This window comes from Pseudophryne corroboree, chromosome 3 (genome assembly GCF_028390025.1).
Source record: "Pseudophryne corroboree isolate aPseCor3 chromosome 3, aPseCor3.hap2, whole genome shotgun sequence".
In the NCBI taxonomy this organism is placed as follows: Eukaryota; Metazoa; Chordata; class Amphibia; order Anura; family Myobatrachidae; genus Pseudophryne; species Pseudophryne corroboree.
This window is the reverse complement of record NC_086446.1, coordinates 652,183,066-652,206,926: the sequence shown is the minus strand read 5'-3', so window position 1 is coordinate 652,206,926 and position 23,861 is coordinate 652,183,066. Positions and strand designations below refer to the sequence as shown.

The window sequence follows — 23,861 nt, the reverse complement described above, 5'->3', positions numbered from 1 at the left end:
TATAATTTAATATACGAGAGTCATGAATGAATTTTGGAAAAAGGGGCCCTGCACTAGGATTTTATATGCTCTTAGTGCACTTACTCAATGCACAGGATCAGTTTGCGCCTTAATGATGCAATACAATGGTCTGTCTTGCGCACGTCTATTATTCACTTTCAGGAATATCAGAATTCAAATCTACCATATGAGAACCACTTCTAACTTAAAATTAAACTTAACCCCATGGTTTGCATTTTCCAATGCTCCCTCTCATGGGTCCGGAGATTAAAGTGCGTTTCTGAAATATTTTTTTTCTTTTTGTTCCTTTTCCTACTCAATTTACTTCCTGGGCTTGGTGGTCCCTCCCTGCTTTTTTACCTTTTCTTTTTTTCCTTCTCCTTTTCTTTTTGTTTTTTCCTCCTTCTCACAGTCTTGTTCTAATTCCTCTTCCCTTTAAATTTCTCTCATAGGGGCAGATGTATTAAGCCTGGAGAAAGCATAAAGAAGTGATAAAGTGGTGATAAGTGCACGGTGATAACGCACCAGCCAATCAGCTCCAATATGTAAATTGACAGTTTGAAGCTGATTGGCTGTTGTGTTATCACCTTGCACTTATCACCACTTTATCACTTCTTTATGCTTTTTCCAGGCTGAATACATCTGCCCCGTTATTTTTTATTTTCCTAGTCCTTCTAATATTCCTTAAAACTGCATTGCTCTTCAAGATGTTAATGTTACATGTTCTATAATGTTGATATTGGATATTAATTTACCATTGCTTAAATTGTGTGTGGTTCTGTATGGAGTTTAAGTTTATTTTAATTTTTTTTAATTAATTTTATTAACAGTGCTGCTAAAATACTTCTCGGTATAGTCTCGACGATAAATAAACTGTCAATCATGAAAGTGGGGGGACATCAGAAATGATTATTACAGGTGGCACTTATGTGTGTTTGAAGCTTTGATTTGAAACAAAACACTTGAGACAGTGCACCTAGAAGGCTAAAGACTGGATGTCCACCAGGTTGGAGCTAGTTCAAAGATCAAGTCCTTAAGTGGAATTGAAGTGGCTGTGTGCTACTATGCCAGCAAATATTGCACCAAAAATACACCAGCTCTACCTCTAACCATAATGGAATCTCATCTAAATTTGTTCCATAAAACTAGGCGCACTCCTGTGTCTCCTCTGCAGTTTTCAAGGAATGCCCCCACTCTACCCAACAGCTCTCATTGGCCAGTGAAAACTTCTGGTTCTCTGTATATACACGGTCAAGTCATATTATTATGACCACCAGCTAACAGCCAGAGTAACCGCCATGTGCAGCACAGACAGCAGCTAGACGGGCTGAACTGTCATTAAAGACACACGTCTGGTAGCCCCCAGTTTATTTTAATGGTGAGCTGCTCCACTGTAGCGTGTCGGTCAGTCCTCACACACCTTCTGTTCACCTCTCACATCAATGGCACCTGGTGCTCTGCAGTTTGCACATCAGTTATTTGTAAAGTTGCCATTTGTCCAGTCATGATACACCTTCACCACAGCAGCACGATAACAATTCACAAGCTGCGCTGTTTCAGAAATACTTCCACCTGTGGCCAGAAAGCCAATAATCATCCCATTTTGCGAGTTGGATAAATCAGCCTGTTTACCCATAACAGCAGCAAGGGATATATGTGCAGACGGCCTATTGCACACCTTATATACCCACCAACGCATGACACATGACTTACTTCATGGGCTATGTGCTGCCAACGTCAAATATAGAGAGTGGTCATAATAATGTGACTTGACCGTGTATATCTCCATGTTCTGATCACACTGACTTCACTCCTATTTAGAGCTAAATATTCTTTAGATTTAAACAGAAATTTGTACCAATCAGAGTCAATTTCAAAAATGTAAACAAAAAAAAAATACAGTTCATTAAATAAAAATAATCCATATTTAATTAAATACAGCCCTTGTGTTTTAGGTTGATATAATTAAATAAGACAGATAACGTATTTAACCACTTGCCTGGCATGGTCACATCAGATGCGACCGTGCCTGCAAGTGCTTTATCTGACCTGGTCGCACAGGATGCGAACAGTCACATAAACAGTGTTAGCAGCAGCAGGGAAGGGAAACTTTCCTCCGCTGCTGCTGTCAGAGGGGCCTGGAAGATCCCTCTGCCTCCCTGCACTCTCCCCTACTGATTGCCGTGCTGCCGATCACTGCTGATCGGTCAGCAGGGCAGGAATTCCCCCTCCAGTGGCTGCAGACAATAGCAGCCGCTGGGGAGTGTAAATGAACCCCCCAAGCCTCCCCTGTGAACTTGGAGGCTATCCTGGCTTTCAAAAGGAAAGCTGCGATGGTCGCGATGTTTCCAATGCTCTGATGGTCGCGATGTTCCCGATCGATGTTTGAAAAATATTGAAAAATATTTTTTAAAATACTTTTTTTATATATATTTTTAAACTAAAATCATTTTGGATAGGGTTAAATTCATGTTCTTCACCTAATTCATCCATTAAAAATCCAGACAATTTCGGAACAGTTTTTTTGGTGGAAAATTTGTCAATTAAGTGGGTAAAAGACAGTGGTTAAGCAGCACATAAACTGTGAAGAAAAAAAAAGAAATCTTAAAAAAAGATTTTCTGAATATATTACACAAAATGGTTTCAGAAGGAAACAATATCTATGGTGTAAATGACCAGAAACTTTAACAAATATACTTCAATCTAGCCAGTGATGTATTTGTCTGGAACAGTTGAACAAACATTAAACTTACATTAAATAGATAAGGACTTTCATCAACACTTGTGGTAATTACTGAAGCTTTTAACATCTCCAAATGTGCAATCACAAAAACTCCACCACTGCAGAACTAAACAAAAGTTGGACATTTCAAAGTATGAAATATTGCTAAGCACTTGTGTCACAGTGCAATAATACTAGGCAATTTCATATTAAAAGTCATTTCCCACAAACTGATGGTTTATAGTGTGAAGAGAGCCAAAAGAGTGGTATATTTATTTCACAGACCTAGAGAATGGTGTCCAGTTGTGACGCCTCAGGCACAAGCGGAAAGAGGACAATCACAATGTCAGCTGGAATTTCTGCAGAAAGTCTACACAAGAAGGAAAAAGTCTTCAGGGTTTAAACACCCAACTGTCAAATATTTCCTTTTATCATGGAGCCTTCCCTGAGTTGTTATTAATGAGAAAAATTGTGTCTTGTATAATGGTTAACTAAAAATGATAATGATAAGGCTTGATGGGCTTTGTAGTTTCATAAGGGCTGGAGTATTACGTTAACTATATACTCTTAAAAAATAAAGTTATTTTATAGCAAACATCTTCTAAATATTGATCCGTTAGCATTGAGAAATAATCAGCTGAACCAATGACAGCACATAAATACCAAATGTTCATGTCTGTTACCTAGTGCGACAGGAACGCCCCTGGCCCCACAGAGTTAAATCTCGACAGCTTCCTCATTATTTTTCTTTGCTCTTTGCAAAAGCATTTACAAAATGCTTAAATTCTTCTGATCTCTTTGCAAATCCTTTGGATAAATATCAATCTTTTAATAATACAGGCATTGCCTGTTCCATTCTGTTGCAGCTAAGGTTAATCTTTCATCACTTTCTTCATATGAAAGCAACTGGCTAGATACTTATACAACCTGTTTTTTTGTGTTTAAACAATAATGGTGTTTAGGAAATGAGGTGTATTTACTTTATGCTTGAAATCCTCCACATCATTGCTCCAAATGCTCTTGACCAGTGACATAAGCTAGGGGGCGCCGCTGGTGAACACAAAGCGGTTAGCCTATGTGAGTGGGGTGAAGCCTGGTCTTCTCAACACATTTTTTCGCTAAGTCATTGCTTCTTCCCTGAATTAGCGCACTAGGAGACGAGACATGGAGGCTCAGAGTGTTCAGCACAGAGAGGGGGAGATTGCCCATGCGCTGCCGCCCACAGGGAAGTCTCCCAGTGGGCCGATGTGCATCCCCCCACGCCTCGGCGGCCCTATTTTGTTAGTTGACATGTGAGGGGTGGTGCTGCTGCCATGGTTATACGGTATACCTCTAGTGCTGCCCATATGTGGCCACTTCTACAATTTTTTCTAGGGCCACGTTCAGTTTCCAGTCTGCCCCTGCCTGACTTTGAAAGAAAGTGCAATGGAATATGCTAGCACTACATATATGTTAGTAAATAAATGAATTATAGATGTTACAACCGAGAATTATAAAACCTCTTGGTGTCACTAGGCCTTTCAAACAGCAGTGTACATTTTTAAACAAATTGTAATACCAAAGGCTATATTATACATTTATTTATTTTTTACCAATTTGTTTTATTGTTTTCAGTGGGGGCGAATGTGTGTTTTTTTTCCCCGTAGGGGCTAATGTGTTTTATTTTTTCTTGTGCAATGTTTTTCATCTGCACTTGTAAATGAGTTACACTAAGCATGCATGCAGGGCCGGTCCTAAGGTGTTCAGCGCCCACCTGCAAACTATAAATTTGCGCCCTCCCATTTTACAAAGGGACAGCACATATAATTCCCCCGTAGCAGTGACGCTTATACACATAATGCCCCCTGTAGTAGTGACGCTTATACACATAATGACCCCTGTAGTAGTGACGCTTACACACGTAACGCCCCCTGTAGTAGTGATGCTTACATACACAACACCCCCTGTACCAGTGACGCTTACACACGTAAAGCCCCCAGTAGTAGTGGCGCCTGCACACGTAACACCCCCTGTAGTAGTGACGCTTACACACGCAACGCCACCTGTAGTAGTGATGCTTGCACACTTAACGCCTCCTGTACCAGTGATGCTTGTACACATATCGCCCCGTACCAGTGACGCTTGCACACGTAACACCCTCTGTAGCAGTGACGCTTACACGTAACGCCCCCTGTAGTAGTGATGCTTGCACACGTAACGCCCCCTGAATCAGTGATGCTTGTACACGTAATGCCCCCTGTACCAATGATGCTTGCACAGGTAATGCCCCCTGTAGCAGTGACGCTTACACATAACACCCCCTGTAGCAGTGACGGTTATACAAGAAACCCCCTGTACCAGTGACATGCGCACAGCATCTATTTCAGTGAGGCAGAGGGGCCATGCCCCCACTGTGACGGAAATTGGAGTCATGGCTCACAATAGTGTCATCCACATGATGTCATGCCCCCTTTTCGATAGGCCACACCCCCTTTCCTTCGCAGCGCCCAGGATTTCCTACTTAACAAATCCAACTGTTGGCAGGTATGAAAGCATGATTGCAGCATCTATACACACTGAAAGTATCTCTGACCTTGCATATTTGGATGCACACCAAGGAACGGCATTGTAGCATCATTAGCATAAAATCACAGACGCAACTGCAGCAAAAGATGCAAGGAAGGCCGCAACTGCACCCAACTCAGACCCTATGAGGAGGAATCCCATAAATTCCCCGAGATCATTTTCTATCCCAATCCGCCCCTGAGTACATAAATCCTCATATTGATTACTGAACCCTCCTCCATGTGAATGTTGGGAACCTCTTCCCCACCAAGACAAAAATTGCCACATATAGTACCATATACTGAAATTCAAATAATAATAATTAAAACAAAACAAAATAAAACATTGAGATACTGTAGAAAAGGCAAAAAAATAAAAAAATAAAAAAGTTAAATGAAACAAACAAAACCAGCAAATAGCAGTACTAATATAACAAGCACTGGAAATAAGCAATGGAAATTACATTTGTTATTCTTTACAGCACATTGAAGAAAGGGTTTTCTTATGTCATGCTGATAAAAACACAAAGGTGCAGCAATATATACCGCTGGAAATTTGGTGAGTTTTGATTTGAGATGTGCGGAAAAGATAGACAGGGGAGGCACTGTATATATTCCAGGGAGCACAATCATGCAATACATGACAGATTGCCCTCCACCACAAAACAGGATGGTATATGCATAAATACAACCACCATATGGAAGCACTCTGGGACTGGTAAACAATGACACTACACACTCCTGTACATATACACATACAGGTTGAGTCTCCAATGTCTGAAATATTCCAATATCTAAGGTTTTCTGAGCGCAACTGTGATAGTGACACATTACCTTCTGATGGTTCACTGTATACAATTTTGTTTCATATACTAACGTACCTTCTGGCTATGTGCATATTGTGTAGGTCTATATGAAACATAAATACATTTCATGTTCAGTCTCGGGTCCCATCCCAAAGATATCTTATTATGGTTGCCAAACAATAAAACACAAACATTTAGAATAAATCAGAAAAACCCAAAATGCTTCTGTTCACAAGCATTCCGATATACATAGGCAGAATCAGCAAATATATTAGTGATAACCCTTCACATCTACTGAAGGATCATCACTGGTGTCACACTCCACTGGAGAAACTGTTCCTGCTGCACGTGTTTTAGCCATACTTGCTTATCTCTCTGGGAGTGCAGCCAGGTCGGCTCAGCAGGGAGGCGTGGTAGGGCTATGATGCGCAGAGGGGGTGGGGCAAAGGCAGAATGGGGGTGGGTGGATGCAGAACGGGGGTGTGGTTACTGCGTTGCATCATCTACGATGACTCAATTTAGCAAGAATTGCATCATCGACTGCCCGGACGGCCCACTTTACTTACTTAAGTGGGCGGACGGGCAGGGGGAGACCTTACAAATCAGGAGACTTGCTTGCTCTTCTGGGGGGAGCGGGAGGGTCACCCGGTTTTCAGGAGCCTCCCGGCCATTCCAGGAGAGTAGGCAAGTATGGTTTTTGCGCTATGGCTAGGTTGCACGTGAGATTCAGTGTAGCTGGTGTTGAGTTTAATTAAGCTTCACTGCTGCCAGCCAGTATCACTGCTACAGCAGATTAGTAAATCGACCTAATACATACTAAAGATGAAATCATACTATCAACACAACGGTATCAGAGTCACATGACAGAATTGTTTAGCCTATTACATAAAAGAGAAAACACATTGAGTCTATATGTTACGTGTCCATGTGTTCTTCACTGGATTTAGGAGCTTTTACACTGAAATATCCCTTAAACATCAGGACTTAAAAAAGCAGCTACAAGAAACAATTATTATGAGTGGGTGTTGAGAAACGGAATGAGAAGCAAATGTGGGTTTAGTAACAGTCATTTTGTGAAAGGAATTATTCATGCCTAAAGTATGCAGATACAGTTATTCTAAGTAATGTACCAGTAAATAAAAGGGACATTGGTATTTGCATTTCAAAGCTTCAGACAGAAATATCACAATACTGTAAACAATATTTTGCCATTAACAGCAATATGGTTGTGCAGGCCAGTGAGAGGAGATGTTCTTACCAGTAAATACTATGTAAATAGGTTTCCTATTTGATTATATGAGGTGGAGGGCTGCAGTTGCATTATGGAGAACTGAATTAGGAAACGAACAATACTGATAGAATAGTTCTTGTACAGTACATGTTTAGCAGTTTAAAATTAGATGCCAAGTGTTATTGCTTTAGGCAGCTGAGGGACTGTAAACAAATGTGAAATTTTACCAAGTCTAAATGAAAGGAAAAATAAACATCTCAACAGACCAGACAGCGGCGCTTTAAGAAAGGAGGGGGCCCGTGTGCAAGCTCCAATGGGCCCTCTCCTCTCTGGCAGTGTGTCAGAGTCTCATGTGCAGGACTCCTGGAACATGACGCCACATTCTCTATTGCGCATGCACGAATCATTGGAAAATAGCCGCGGCAGCCATTTTCCAAGTGATATTTGCTGCTCTGCAGACAGCGCTGGGCCGACGGAGGGGTGAGTATTAAATGGCTCGAGGATGTGCAGTATGTGTGCCCGCCCCAGGATCCAGGGGCCCATGTGCACCACACACCGTACACCCATTATTGATATGTCAGTGACCAGAGCTGCTTGTATGCATTTACAAAAGTGGGATATACAGTAAATTACATTTCTCTTTTGAATACCCACCACCCCCCCGGTTTTCAGAAGCTATTGACAAAGGACATAGATACTAATGATTTTCGGGTACGACCAAGGCAGGTTTGTAATGTATTTGCATACCTACCAAATGTTCCCATTTAGCTGTGTCCTACATCTCGAAAAGTTGGGTCTTAACTGCTGTTCTCCTATTAAAGGTGCTTGGGCAATACATGGCTGTTAGGAGGGAATGGGGCTAAGAAGCAGCCAAGACATAACCAGCTATGTAATTACACCTCATTGTGCCCTGGATACTCCACTTGTTTCTGATTACCTGCATTCAAACATTGGTAGGTGGGGATATGGAGGTCAGGAGAAAGGACTAACCTGTCAGTGTCAGGGCTTTTTTGAAGATATGCTCTAGCTAATTTTGGTCTCCCAACAAAGACCTTTAATAGAACAAATATGTCACAGAACATGAATATGTGTATATTTCTGATGTAGTCAGACATTCCAACATTTAGACCTACATAAATTAGGACAAAATAAGCCCAAACTTGTCACACCTGAATTACAGGGTTACATACACTATCCCAAACCTGACATTTTTTGGGTACCAAATGAGATTGAGACACTGATGCCTTTTATGGTCCAATTATCCACAAAATTTGTTTCATACACAAAACAACTAAAAATATTCTATAAAACTATAATCAATATGCATATGCAAATATTCCCCAATCATTTCAGATAAGATGCGCAATAAATGCATCTGAAATGTTGACTACATATGCTGTTGTAACGGCTTTGCTTTACTAAAAAAACCAAGTTCAAAAATAAAATACCATGGTGAAATACTTTCCTGCCCCAAGTAGAAATAGCCCCTCCAGTGGCAATATAATACCCAGCATTATCACCCCCTTCCTCTACTGGTTACAGATCCCTGGGGCACAGCCCCCACCCTTCCCCCAATGTCAAAGGGTGCCCACTATTTAGTGACCTCCCCTCCCCATGTGTCACTATATATATATATATATATATATATATTCACACACACACACACACACACACACACACACACACACACACACAAACAACTGTGGGACATCATACATCCCCTCCCACACCACCCATCACCAAAATATGACCCCCGTTAACTCCCTTAACCCATGGTAGCCCCTCCCCCACACCTGTTTGCAGAGTGTGGTTAGCAGGCCTGCTGCAGCTATCTGCACATGCATAGATCAGCATATATCTGCTGGGGAAGGGAACGATATATCCCTCCCAGCACATTTCGTTTTGGTGCATGTGACCGGAATGCAGCTCGCAAGGCATTCTGGGGCACAATTTTGGGAGTTGGTGTTGGTGGTCGGAGACCCTCAAATCAATCCCAGGGGGCCGCAGCAGCAGGAGGAAGTTGAACGGATTTCCTCCATTACAGAAGGAGAAACCGTGGATTAGAACCATTGTATGTGATACAACAAGCCAGGTATATATATATATATATATATATACACATACACACACACACAAATACAGGATGGGTATCCCTCATCCAAAATGCTTGAATTCTAATATACTGTATAGATAGATATTGCAATGTCATCACTGAGATTCCATTAGGTGTGAGAAATGTTTTATAAATATTTACATTTGTAAACATTTACTTTGGTACAGCAAAAATAAACAATAGTAATAAACAAAACCAAACAAAAAAGAAGAGGTATTCCTTTGAAAATAGGGACATCACCAAAACATGAAATATGTCCAGGTCATGATCACTAGAAAAACCATCCACTGGTTAATACATAAGAAAAACAAAGTTGATGACTGTAATTGACAATTTAGAAACCTATCATAAAAGTTATAAATGAAGTAAATCTTGAGAAACTGCAAACTGAGCAATCTGCTCATAAATCTATGTGCCGTCTGTCAAAACACAGGTGACAAATTGAGCTGCTGAAAACTCCCATATGCACAGGTAATGTATTATTCAGCCTTATGCGGATATTTTTTTTTTTAGAAGTGTTAAAAACATTCTTTATAGTTTGCTATATTAAAAACACATTTATATACTGGATGGTCATGGCAATTATATTCAGATATCATTTGTCCACATTTTACTTATACACACAGCATTTAATAAATAGGAGAAACAAACACGAATATACAATATTACACTAATTTGCCGAACTTCCACACAAGTAGAGAAATAATAAAATTGGACGTCATGAACTACTTTAACAATTATAACAATACTACTACTAATAAATTATAATAAAAGAGAGTTCTATAATTTCATATAAGAATACATTTGAGATTTGCAAACATAAAAGCCAATCACATTTTAATTGCAGGTAACATAGATATGAAAAAAGCCTTCTATAAATAGATCTCATGAAATCATTTGGCATTTATACATTATTCCTTTACTAATTATTATGAGAATTAGCATACTAGATATAATCATGTTTCAGCTATGCAAGGGCATGTTGTATTAGCTGATGCTCGGGGGAATAAGTATGTTCAAATAGTATTCTCAAACCGAGCATTTCTTGTGAAAAAGCAGATCGCACGAGCACATCAACCAAACGTATTTAACAGATCTGAAAAATAAGAGCATTCAATCCTTGTGGACAGTCCATTTTAATATAGGACAAAACCGTTTTACTGAGCTAATGAATAATATACATGCAATACTTGGAGAGTTTATACATAATTATTCAGTCCACCAAGCTCCCAGCATCCACCACTGCTCTACAGTATGATGCTATGTTACGAGGGAGCACTTCTCTAACTAAAAGGAAGGGAAGGGGGCTTTGCTGAAATGCACAGAGTGAAATGATCCTGGGTCAGTGAAGTCACAGTAGCTTAGATGACTGCATTCTCAGATTTATAACCTTGCCCGGATGTTATTAGTATAGGGTCTTATAACATGGGAAGAGCTGCAGTTGTCTGTAGGACAGTAGAGAAGGCCTTACATTACTTCATAACATAGCATCATGAGAACACTGAACACTTCATTCTATATCAAATCTGAATGTTTTAATATTACGTCCAAGTGATCCTTTCTATAGATAATCTATCTTTAATATATGGATCAAGCCTAAGGGTGCAGCAGAATTATGATGTTATGTTAAAAATGACCACAGATGGGTTAACTCCGCAAGATGATGGACCACTCGCTCTACACTGCCATCTGTCAGCGCAGTTGCAACATTAGAAAATAATCGTTATAGTAGACTTACCGTTGATAACGTTATTTCTCCTAAGTCCACAGGATAACATTGGGATACAGCGGATTTGCACCAAATGGTCAAAGCTTTCGGCCTCCCAGAATGCAATGGGCCCATCCCTATATCCCCGCCTCCTGGCTCAGGCAATTCAGTTGTTTTCCAAAGCACAAGGCAGGAGCATCATAGAGAGCCCTAATCAGGCAAGAAGAACACACAAGCACACCCTTCCGTACAAGAAGGAAGAGGTTAGTGAGTAAAAGGATCCGCAAATCAGGTGCATCAGGGTGGGATCCTTATGGATCCTGTGGACTTAGGAGAAATAGAGTTATCAAAGGTAAGTCTACCATAAAGATTATTTCTCATGAAGGGTCTACAGGATAACATTGTGATGTCCCAAAGCAATTTAGTGGTGGGCCGCTCCTGATTGGACAGGAGAATCCTTCACCCGAATTCAGCGTCCTGAGAAGCAAAGGTATCAAAGGCATAATGTTTAATGAATGTGTTAATGGAAGAGCATGTGGCTGCCTTGCATATCTGTTCTGCTGAAGCACCACGTTGTGCTGAACATGACGGACCTACCTTACGAGTAGAGTGAGTAGAGACATTAGCCGGAACAGGGAGATCAGCTTGAGAATATGCTTCTGAAATCGTCAATCAAAGCCACCTCACCAGTGTCTGCTTGTCAGCAGGCCATCTCTTGTGAAATCTGTAGAGAATGAAGAGTGTGTCTGTTTTTCGGATGGCACTGGTACGATCCGCGTAGATCCTTAAAGCACGGACTACGTCCAATGATGCATCTTCCGCAGAAAGGTCAGGCCCTTGGAATGCTGGGACTACAATTTCTTCGTTAAGATGGGATTTATATACCACCTTAGGAAGATACCCAGATTTGGTTCTGAGAACTGCTCTATCTGGATAAAAAAAAAATCAGAAAAGGATGGCAACATAATAATGCCCCTAAATCTGGAACTCTTCTTGCCAGTAGAAAGAGAACTTTAGTTGTCAACCATTTAAGATCAACTCGTTTTAGTGGTTCAAACGGGGAAACTTGAAGGGCCTTTAGAACTATACTTAAGTCCCTAGGCACTGTAGGAGGAACAAAAGGAGGTTGAATATGCAGCATTCCCTGGAAAAAAGTGCGCACATCCTGTAGGTTAGCAATTTTCTTTTGAAACCATAGTCAATGCTGACACTTGCACTCTCAAGAAAGCTACCCTTAGACCTTTGTCCATTCCTGCCTGAAGAATGCTAGGACTCTGGAAACTCTGAAAGACCTAGGATCAATTTTCCAGTCACTACACCATTGAATATAGGCTTGCCATATTTGGTGATAAATGTGAGCTCTGAGCATTGTTTGAATTACCCGTTGTGAGAATACTCTTGTTCTCAGGATGGAAGTCTCAAGATCCACACCATCACAGACAGTCGATCCAGGTGCTTGTGATAGCAAGGACCCTGAGACAGTACCAATGTCTTCTGGGCCAAGCCGGAGCTATTCGTATCACTGTGGCCCTTCCTTGTTTTGCCTTTCGCATCACCCTTGGTAACAGGGCGATTGGTGGAAACACATAGGTCAGACGAAAGTCCCATCTCACTGACAGGGCATCCACAAAGATCGCTTTGGGATCCTTTGTTCTTGACCTGTATGCGGGAACTTTGTTGTTTTGATGGGACGCCATGAGATTTATCTCCAGTAAACCCCACTTGTCTACCAGAATTTGGGAGGCCTCTGGGTGTAAATCCCATTCATTTGCATGAATGGCGTGTGAACTGAGAAAATCCGCTTCCCAATTTAAGACTCCCGGAATGAACACTTCGGACAAGGCTGGATGATGAAGTTCTGCCCACTTTAACGTGTGACTTAACTCCTTCATTGTATTTTGGCTGTGAGTTCCTCCCTGATGGTTGAGGTAAGCTACTGCCGGTGCATTGTCCAAGTGGACTGGTTTCTCCTGAAGGATCTCCTTTGCCTGAATAAGTGCCATATATATATATATATATGCCCCAAAGTTCCAATATATTTATTGGCAGGCAACTTTCTTCCTTGGTCCACTGCTGCTGGAAGCAACTCCTTCCTGCCACCGCTCCCCAGCCCTGAAGGCTGGCATCCATTGTCAGAATTTCCCAATCTGATATACAAAAGGGTCTCCTTTTGTCCAGATGGGATGTCTGTAGCCACCAGGTTAATGACCTCCTTACATCCAGATGAAGGAACATAGTCTGTGTTTTTATGACCATAGTCCGGCACCTGCCGCGCCAAAAAAAACCCAAAAAAACAAAATTGCCTGAGCCAGGAGTTGGCGATATAGGGGATGGGCCCGTTGCATTCTGGGAGGCCGAAAGCTGCGTTTGGTGCCATTCCGCTGTCGCTACCTCATATCCCAGTGTTATCCTGTTGATAACCTGTGGACACTGCAGGAGAAACACACTGACTGCATTTTCCACTGTGTATGACAAGAATTCAATCATCCCATCAATTTCAACAGGACCACATACCACACCCATTATAAAGGCACTGCACTCATTTGGAGCCACAAAGATACTGCTAAGCATACGGCAGCTTAACTTTCTTTAGTAAAAATGAATTTTCAACAATTCACATACAGTATACCCCACCATCTTTATGCAAATATTTTGTGCCCTACATAAATATAAAAACCTAAAAATTGCCTGTGAGATACTGGAAAGGTGAAGGATTGCAGTGCCCATAAGTCGTCATAGTGTGGGTGACCTCTTAAAGCAGATCCCCTGCATATGCATACAGCATGCATTGTTATAGGACAGGGATGGGGATTCTTTGGCCCTCCAGCTGTTGCTGAACTACACATACCAGAATGCCTTGCAACAGTTTTGCAATTTGGCTATGCTAAAACTGTTGCAGGGCATGCTGGGATGTGTAGTTCAACAACAGCTGGAGGGCCAAAGGTTCCCCATCCCTGTTCTAAGATGTCTTCTGAGCCAGGGCCGTATTAACAGCATAGTAGGCATTGGGCAAAGCAATGCACTGGGGACCCTATACACCCATTCACATGAGCCACTTAAAATATTTTTTAAAACTGATAACATGCCACTCCTGTGGTTCCACGCCATCTCTCAACATGCTTCCGTAGAGTGAATGGCTTTATGCACTCTGTTTGGTGGATAGTTTAGCTGTCTACAAATCAGTATGCTGACAGCCATTTACTGTCTGGCTGCAGGTAGGTAGAGAATGCTGCCTCACCACTCTCAACTGCCCCTGCTTAAAGCCCCCTAGAATTGTGGGGCACTGGACAGCTGCCCAGTGTGCCTATATGTTAAGATGGCCCTGTTCTGTGCAGAAGGACCATAGAATAACTCAGTTTGGAGTTTCTTACACTTACAAAGTACGCTATGCTTAAAATAAATAATTAATATTTTTTTAAAACAGAACACATTTTATATGTTATAAACTACTGCAGATTTGATGGGCTGTGGCAGGACAGCATGAGTAATAGTCTCATAAGTAAATGATATACTTTCTTCAATTATGTACTTTATTTATACAAACACAGCTAGCCATTTATATTCTAATAGTATATTCAATTAATATTTTGTTTATTTCGTAGGGACTTACCAAATTCATCACATATACTTTCATTATCAATGAGAGCTGGGTGGTCAAACGTGTCCCGACAGTAGAGGATCTTTGTGTTCTTGTTGATGATGGGAATACCCCCTAGTGCTTGCACAAACTGGTCAGCCAAGACTGAGGAAGGTTTGGCCTGGATACGTTTTAGGATGGAACGATATCGGCAATACTGGGGGTAACTTAACACCATCACATTTCCATCATTTTCATTTTCACCTGCAATTAAAGGCATATAGTTTTAGAGACATGAATATAAATCAAGAACCTTACTTATTGATATTGTTACATTTGCACAACAATGTGTATTAATTGGGAAGAACTGTTTCTACATCCAATATAAACAGATTATGAACTGATCCAAAGCCATCAGTAAGGTCAGGGTGTGTTGTCCAAAGCAACCAATCAGATATCTAGACTCATCTTCTAGACAATACTAGAGAAACTACAGCTACTATCTGATAGGATGTTACAACCACCATGTCTGTACAATTACCTGTAGGAGCATTCCTTTCAAATTAACAGAAAGCTTACAAGCAACCCCTCACCATATTCCTGTGGGATCAGTACGGGGAAGGGAAAACAGGATGATAATTAACATGAAACTCTTGAGGAACAAACGTAACACATTGACCCAACTTTATTTTTTTTCACATTTTATTAGTGAATGGAAATAATATCACCAAAAAATTAACCAGTTGTGTCGCTCATATGTGTCTTAGGTTGTACAAGAAACAACAATCTTCCCAATAAATATTATTATGAGTTTGATTCGTTTTTCAAATCACAATTTGGTAACTTTGATAAATAAAAGTCAGTAAGTGTGCTTTAACATATATATTTAATAATTCAGTCCATGCTCCATTGGAGATTACAGAATAAAATTCTCTATTACATAAACGCATGTATGTTCATTTTGTAGCCAGACAAATAACCATAGGAGTATGATTTTAGCACATATATGTGGGAAGGGCTGTTACACAAAGACCATAGACAATAAATTGTGCAATTGATAAAAGTATGTACAATCTAAAATAAATCTGAAACAATGTACAATGGGATAAGGAGCCTTTTAATAAGTTGCAGCAATATAGTGACTTCTAGAGGGCAAGTACTACACCGGAAAACATTTCCTAATTACTATGTCTATGGATATTCATTTTATTACTTATTACCAGTTATTTTTATAGCACACACATATGACGCATGGCTTTTCAGAGAATATTTACCCATTCACTGATCCAAAGGAACTTACAATCTATATTCCCTACCACAGTTAAAATACCAGTATATTTTTGGATTATGGGAGCAAACTGGAGTACCCAGAAGAAATCCATATGCTAAAGGCCATGGTAGGAATAGAACTCAAGATCTCAGTGCTGTGCGGCAGTAATACTAACCATTTCAGCATCTGTGTTGACTAGTTTATAGAAATCAAAAAATGGGACACGTTTTATTGGCCCTTGCCAGAGCCACCAATTTAATTTGTGCTTCTGGTGGACCGATTCAAATTCCTGGTTTGTAGTAAATAGCTAGAGTGGGAAAACAGTGACCTGAACCTCAAATAAATATACATAGTGCACAAATATCAACATAGCATAATACAATGATTGGGAAAGGTAGCCAATAGTCTGCTGGTGGGGATGTGTGGGGATGGGTGGGGGGGGGGGGGGGGAGGGTGGAGACGGTCTCACAGATGTCTCCCCACATAGTCTTTAAAGGCAAAGTTTTTATATAATAACCATTTTTTAGGTATTTTTTTTTGTTATTGTGGGAAGCTGCACAAAGTGTATAAGAAAACAGGTGGGGAACTATGTTCTATCAAGGAAGGAAATAAAAGTGTAAATGTAATTTTGTTTTTATGTTCAAACCTAATTCAACACTGAAAAATTTTGATCTAGTTCACAGCGAAAGCTGTTACAGAGAAATCTATGAAGTGATGTCTTTTATTTAACTTTGCATCTTGGCACTGTCACTTAAATGTTTGAAGAGATTGAAAAACATTGCTCATTCTTGAAAACAGAATGTTCTCTTTTCCAGAATTCCTAGTAACAATCCAAAAATATGAAATAAAACACGATGTAAGTGTACAGAACAGTGGCATTATAATCATGTATATTTAGACTTTCGGAACACATTGATTTCATTCATTTGTCAAACTGCTGGCTATAAAGATTTTATTTATTGTGTGGTATAAAGGTACTGTTATATGCAAAATAAAAATACATATTTTAAAACAATATTGATTTATAGATCTTGTTGAATAAAACAGACCAGTCATACTAGATTATAAAGGTGCTTTTGCCTTTTAAATTATCGCTGCTTTAAATCTACAGCCTTTATCAAGATCAGCTTATTTCATGGCTCTCGTAACCTATTACATATATATTATGAGTTTAACGTTTAGAAAACATAATTATTATGTGCGCTACTTTTTAGCAGCATATAATAATCTTGATCTTGGCACAACTTAATCTGGCCTAGGTAAAAAACACTACTATATGGGGCAGATGTATTAAGCCTGGAGAAGGCATAAAGAAGTGATAAAGCAATGATAAGTGCAAGGTGATAATGCACCAGCCAATCAGCTCCAATATGTAAATTGACAGTTATGAGCTGATTGGCTGGTGCATTATCATCTTGCACTTATCACTGCTTTATCACTTCATTATACCTTCTCCAGGATTAATACATCTGCCCCAATCTTTGGAATTAATTATTTCAATACAGGCAGACAATTTAAGACCAGCTCTAGAAGTAGCATTCTACCTTTTAAAGCATTGAAGAAGCTGCATGAGTATTTGTCACTGGATAAAGATGCCCTTCAACAGTCATGATATTGCATGAAACTGTCAAGAATTCCTCTGGCAGAAAGGCGGTGTGATGTGCTTGAAAGGAGCATACCCTTATCCAGACTGCAGGGTGCTGTATCAGGCACACTGCACGCCAAATATAGGTGCCACCGGGACCTGTATGTAACCATGCCTTCCCCCTCAACCTTGCCTCTTAGGCAGCGACACCTTTCTCACTACCCTAGTTATGGCCTGTTACCGGGTCTCGATCTTTGATCAGCCTCTCCTGCTCCCCCATGTGGCTAATGGCAGGCACAGCACTGAAGCGGTTAAACACCATGCTGGAGCCCTGGAGAGTGCTGAAGTGTAAAGAGATAAAGTACCAACCAATCAGCTCTTAACTGTCATTTTTCAAACAAATCCTGTAATATGGCATTTAGGAGCTAATTAGCTGGTACTTTAGCGCTCTCAACTTTAGGCTTAGTACATCTCTGCTATAATGAGAGTTTAAAGGATTCATTTAGAAAAAGTAATACCTGTTGGTGCATTGTGTAAACCCTTATAATACTACATTGCACTAAAGTATGTTTTAGAACAATCATCATAAATAAAATATTTGTAACAAACATTCTAAATATGACACAACATTATACAAACTACTATATTGGTTTATAGAATATATTGCAAAATATATATATATAACCTCTGATCTTTATTTCTCTCACCACCGACTCCAAGCCTTCAGGCAAATTAATCATATCATCACGATAATAAGCTTCTGTCCACAAAGTATTATTATGCAATTCTACCACTTTATTAACAGCAGTTACATTCATACAAGGTTACACAACTCCCACAATGCAAATATTGGATCATATAAATAACATAAGAGAATATGTATTATAGTTTTGATACAGGTTTATTCAACCCTTAATAATAAAGAGTGACAAATTGCTATATGAACTATGCACATTATTTTACAGCAATATTTTTTTTTACAGAATCAAGAACTGTAAAATGTGGTACCACATCTTACCCCTTCTGTATCACCCCAGTCTGATAGCCTTTCACCTTTTAGATTGTAAGCTCGTATGAGCAGGGCCTTCTCCCCTCATGTGGCTTTCCATCTCTTACTTACACTATCTTTTACGCAATACTCCCATTCATGACACCTCTTGGTTTTCTGTATATACCTTGTACTTGTCCTGTACTCTCTCAAACTGTAAGGGCTTTGTTTCTTGATTTGCTCATTTGTTTATGCACTCAGAGATATATACATTAAAATGGTATCACCAGTGCCATTTCCCTGCATTAGTTATAAATCACAATGATACCTACGACTACATGCGTTTTAAAAAAATGTTTCTCATGGCCACTAACATGGAACCCCCAGGTAAGTAGAACACATGAGCAAGCCCTGTAAAGTACCAGTGTATAGCCATCAGCAAGTAGATCTGACTGAGCAACAATTGCAACATATTATCATACCTCCCAACATTTGGACCCCTCGCTCGCTGCCAAAAAGGGTGTGTGGCCTATTGAAAAGGTGTGTGGCCTCACGTGGATGATGCGATCGCGAGTCACGCTTCCAATTTTCGTCACAGTGGGGGCATGGCCAGCGCTCTGTGAGCTGCTGTCCATGCCCCCAGTCCCTCTGCCTCACTGGAATAGACGTTGTGCGCATGTGCACAGCATCTATTCACTGCTGCTCTGCTCTGAACTGAGCAGAGCAGCGAGTGATCGGGAGCCTCCCAACTGCTCCCCCCCCCCACCATGGGACACTGCGGCCCACAGGAGGGACAGACCAAAAAAAACAGGACTGTCCCGCTAAAATCGGGACAGTTAGGAGGTATGTATTATAGAAGACAAATCTATGTTCCAAACTATATAACAGCTTTGGGGTTCATTTACATTTGTAAATAAGACAATTTTATGACACACCTCTCAGTTGGACCACTACACATCAACTTTAAAGCCACACTCATGGGTGTTACTTTCACAATAGCCATAATAAACTTTTTCAAAAGTAGGCAAGTATATACCACATGACCAATCAATGCTGTATTCCTTGGTTCTGCGTATATTACCTGGGATTGTGGGTAAAAGAGCTTGCAATTAGACAGTGCCTTATATTTTTTTGCATTAGTGGTTATTTCAGTTGAAAGACATACATAATAAGTTCACAATGCTACTGTAACCCTATATAAGGTGTATTCTATAATAGCATGAATTGAATATCTAATTTCTCATTATCATGGATATGTTCTAAACAAGTATTTTCAAGATTTATTTATTTTTAGATGTAAATATTTAAAGAAATGCTTTTTAAGCCCCATCTAACTGCAGTTCAGTGAAACAACCATCTATCATATACATTAGACTTATACAAACTCACAAGTTATCTAAACTGGTATTTAAATCCAACTGTTCTAAAAATAAAAAATAAACTTCCCAGACAACAGACTCAATATTTCCTAAATCCTGAAAGCAGATCTGCAGGGAAAAGACACAAAAACAGGTGCCCTGATTACGTCTTCAAGAACTGATGTTATACACAGTTGTCTTTATGGCATATTTTCCCCACTAATTACAACTTTTGGTTCAAAACTATTTAGCAGACCTTGCAGGAGTAACTACAGTAGATAACTACTTAAGTATGTATTGTTCCCAAAACGTCTTCTGTACTTCAAAAAAAAATAAAAAAATAATCACTGCCTTCTCCTGTGTCACAACAATTACAATTTAGAAAATGTTGAACTTGATGAACGACTTGTGTATTTTTCAACCTCAATAACTGCAAAATACTGTATGTTCTAAAAATTCTAAGAATATTTCAATTGCAAAAATAAAGGAACAGGAAATGAAATAATGAAAAGTGCACAATTGGGTAAAAAGGGATAAAAATTACATAAGGGCTGACAAATTAATTCAGAAGCAAATTGTGGAGAATACAAGAAACCTTTATGATAAACAGGATGTTCTAATGAGTTATTTTGTGAGTGGATTAAAAATAAAACAGCAACAAAACTGACAGGTGTGCTGTCATATCTCAATACTTTAGGTCACTGTTGTATAAAGGTGGTGTATAGTTTGATATTATTTTATTTGTTATACAGTATTTCAACTTACCACCTTTTGCCTGGATTTATTGCTAGGAATACGCAATACTTTAACTGTATAATTTAGGTTATAAAAGCCCAAATATCATACAATTAATCCTCATTTTCAATGTGTGTAACTACATACCTCCCAACATTTCACAGCAAAATTGGGACAAAATATACCCCACCCCAATTTGAACAAAATACGATCTGATACACTGTCTGCATGAAACACTAATCACTTGTGTAAACTCCACCCCTGTAATTACATGCCTGACCCTCTAAACACTATTTACTTAATTATTTAGATAGAACACAAATTTGCATTTAGAACATAAATAATAACGGCAGATATAAATTTATGTCCAAAAAGCACAGATGTCAGTCAAAGATAAAGCAAAATATTTGGTAAAAGTTTCAGCAGGGCTGGATATGACACAAATTCAAGTTATCTGATGATGCAAAATTTTATTTATAAAAAACTAACAATTTCCAAAATATGTATTTAAATAGGTGCTTTAAACAAAAAACAATAGTAAACCTAAAGCAACTTTTTATTATTATTGTATTTTTGTGACCTATTACAGATCTCTAAATCCAATAATGATGTAATAAAACCTCACCCCTATGCATTGAACACAACATAGCTCAAAAACACAAGGATTCTTTGAAGGTAAATGGAAAAATTATGCTTGTTCTTTCCTGTACCTAATTACCTCAACTTCAAAACCTGCCAAATATTTTGCCCTTTAGTTTTCTTAATCGTATTAGTATGAATGTATTTGAATGCCAATCGTAACAAACATTTAATGGTTTCAGCACAAAAGATCCTTGAGATGCATTAAAAACACTGGACAACACAATATGTCTTCATTCTTGTCAAAGAAAACGTCAAGGTATTTGTGGGAACAAGAATTAGTTTGCTTGAGTTAGGAAACTAAACACCTTGTTTAAAGTGTATTTAAGTAATATAGTGTCAATACAATGTTCTCTTGAACTGATTTATATTGCCTTGAGTTAGTTTATTGCATTACACATTCCATTCTCTAAGCTTTTTACTTTCTTAGTGCTCATAGCAACCATGGAAAGAACAACTTTAGCAGCTGTCGATGTTCAAGTTTTAACAATTACATATAATCACAATACAATTTTAAACCTAAAAAGTGTTGGTGTCATCTTAAAATAAGTTACTACACTTTGTAGGCAACCATAATGTCCTTTAAAAGGTATGAGGCAATAGAAATAATAAAACAATAAAAGACGTCAATTAAACACATAGACGAAAATAAATAAGTCTCATAATTAATTCTTAACCTGTAAAAGGGTCAAACATAATTGTGAAATCTGTTTCACAGAGGTTAATTCTGGTCTTTTGTCTAGTGTGCTTACAATGCAGTTACAGAATAGTTCCAGTTTTAGTTACTGTACAAAAGCTTTGGAAAAGCAAGTTGCAAGGGAGTGTGGTTCTATTATTTGTGGACCATGATTTCTGTGAAGGCCATGTAGACCTGGGCCATATTTGTGGGGAAGTACACTGGCCAGCGTTATTTAAACATGTACTCCCTCAATTATGAGTGAATCGTTATAGTGTATTTATTGTAATGGTATGCAATGGTAATAGAACCATGGGGAGTTATAGTTGTGTATGTATGGTATAGGGACATATATCCGGGGCACAGAATACATGTTCAGGAGGGCTGGGAGACAAAATATGTAAAATCGGGGCTTGCTTGTTAGATGTTTACTCTAATAGCCATAGCTCTTAATTACTATTCTATGTGATACATCAGTAGTGCCACCAAGAGACCATCCAGGCCCTGCTAGTAAAGAGGCGTGACCAAGGGTGTGGGGATGTGGCAACACCCTGTTGTAAATACAAGGGGCATTGGCCATTTCGGTGCCATTGTTTGGTGCACAGCCATGCTATCTTGAAGGTGTGGCTACACCACCAAAGACCCATTCATGGGCCATCAGATAGGCCCACTCCTTCTCTTCTCTGCACCCCTGTATATAACCCCTATTTTATTTTAGAGGTACATATTATTAATAACTAAAGAGTACCAATTTAATTATCTATAACATTAATGTTACAATGGGGTAATGCAAATAATGATGAAAAAACAAGACTAATTTACTTTAGTGCTTTATTTCATGTATCTAGCAGTGCACAGTGCAAGCTGACCCTTACTGTGTTGTGTGCGTACAACTGGTTGATCTTACCGGCACGTTAACAGACATTTATTTATCGATGTATGGTGACAGGGCTGGTTTTCTATTGCCCTGTTTTACCAATAAAATGTTGCCAAGGGAGCTGTGTGATACTTGTCTCTGTGATACTGGCCTAGAGCGAAAGAGTTCACTTTCCACTTTTTTGAGCCAGCTTCAAGGGATACACACATGCGTCACCCAGCTAGTCTGTTCATACATGAGCATAGGAACTGAAAGACCAAGCTTGGGCTCCCAGTTCCAATTAGTGAGAAAAAAAGAATTCAATAAATTAGAAAAATTAATTTTACAAATATCAGCAGCTGAAAAAATGTAATGCATGTTTGCATATTAAAATAATAGGGTATACACCTGACAAGAGGTATATGAATATCATACATTTGCAGTTTCATCACAATAAATGTTTCTGCAGTAGAAGTCTTTCTTCATTTATCTAGCTCTCTGATAATTATCTCAAAATGCTATTTCACTGTATTTTCCGCAGCCAATTCTCCAACCACATAGCAGAGCAACAGAAGTTTATACAACTCCCTCATTTTTCACCACAGTCAGTTGACTTTTTTTTTTTCTCTCAAGTGTTGGCCAATGGAATTCTTCAGAAACAGTTACTGCAAACAGACTTTTTTTTCATAACAAAAGAAGGAAATGACCTCTAAATAGAGCACAAAGCTTTGTTTGAGGGAAAATATTTGCTATAAATTAAATCACTTAAGACAATTAAAGCTTTCTGCTTCTTATTTGACATCCTACATTTCCCCCCCCCCCAGCTCTTCGTAGCCACAAGCGAGTCAGCGCCACTACAGAAAAATGTTGGCGATGTACTTCAATGTGGGACCATGGACCTCATTTAGGTTCAGTAGCAGAATCTGCTACTGCTTGCTATTACATGCTGGGGGCCGCCCAGCAAAGGGCAAGACCACCCAGCAAGCTAATCGTCAGGCCAGCGATGCGATCGCAAAACAATGGCAATCACATTGCTGAGTCTGAAATTAAGGTC

At 39.3% G+C, this 23,861-nt stretch overlaps 1 protein-coding gene across 1 annotated transcript in view; it reads right to left on the bottom strand.

Annotated features, from left to right (window-relative positions):
• Nucleotides 1-23,861, bottom strand: part of ARID5B (AT-rich interaction domain 5B) — a 351,469-nt gene that overhangs the window by 194,242 nt on the left and 133,366 nt on the right. Inside the window, exon 4 of the mRNA XM_063961814.1 lies at nucleotides 14,734-14,964. Within this exon, the coding sequence (XP_063817884.1) occupies nucleotides 14,734-14,964 (231 nt within the window). The remainder of the gene's footprint in view (nucleotides 1-14,733; nucleotides 14,965-23,861) is intronic.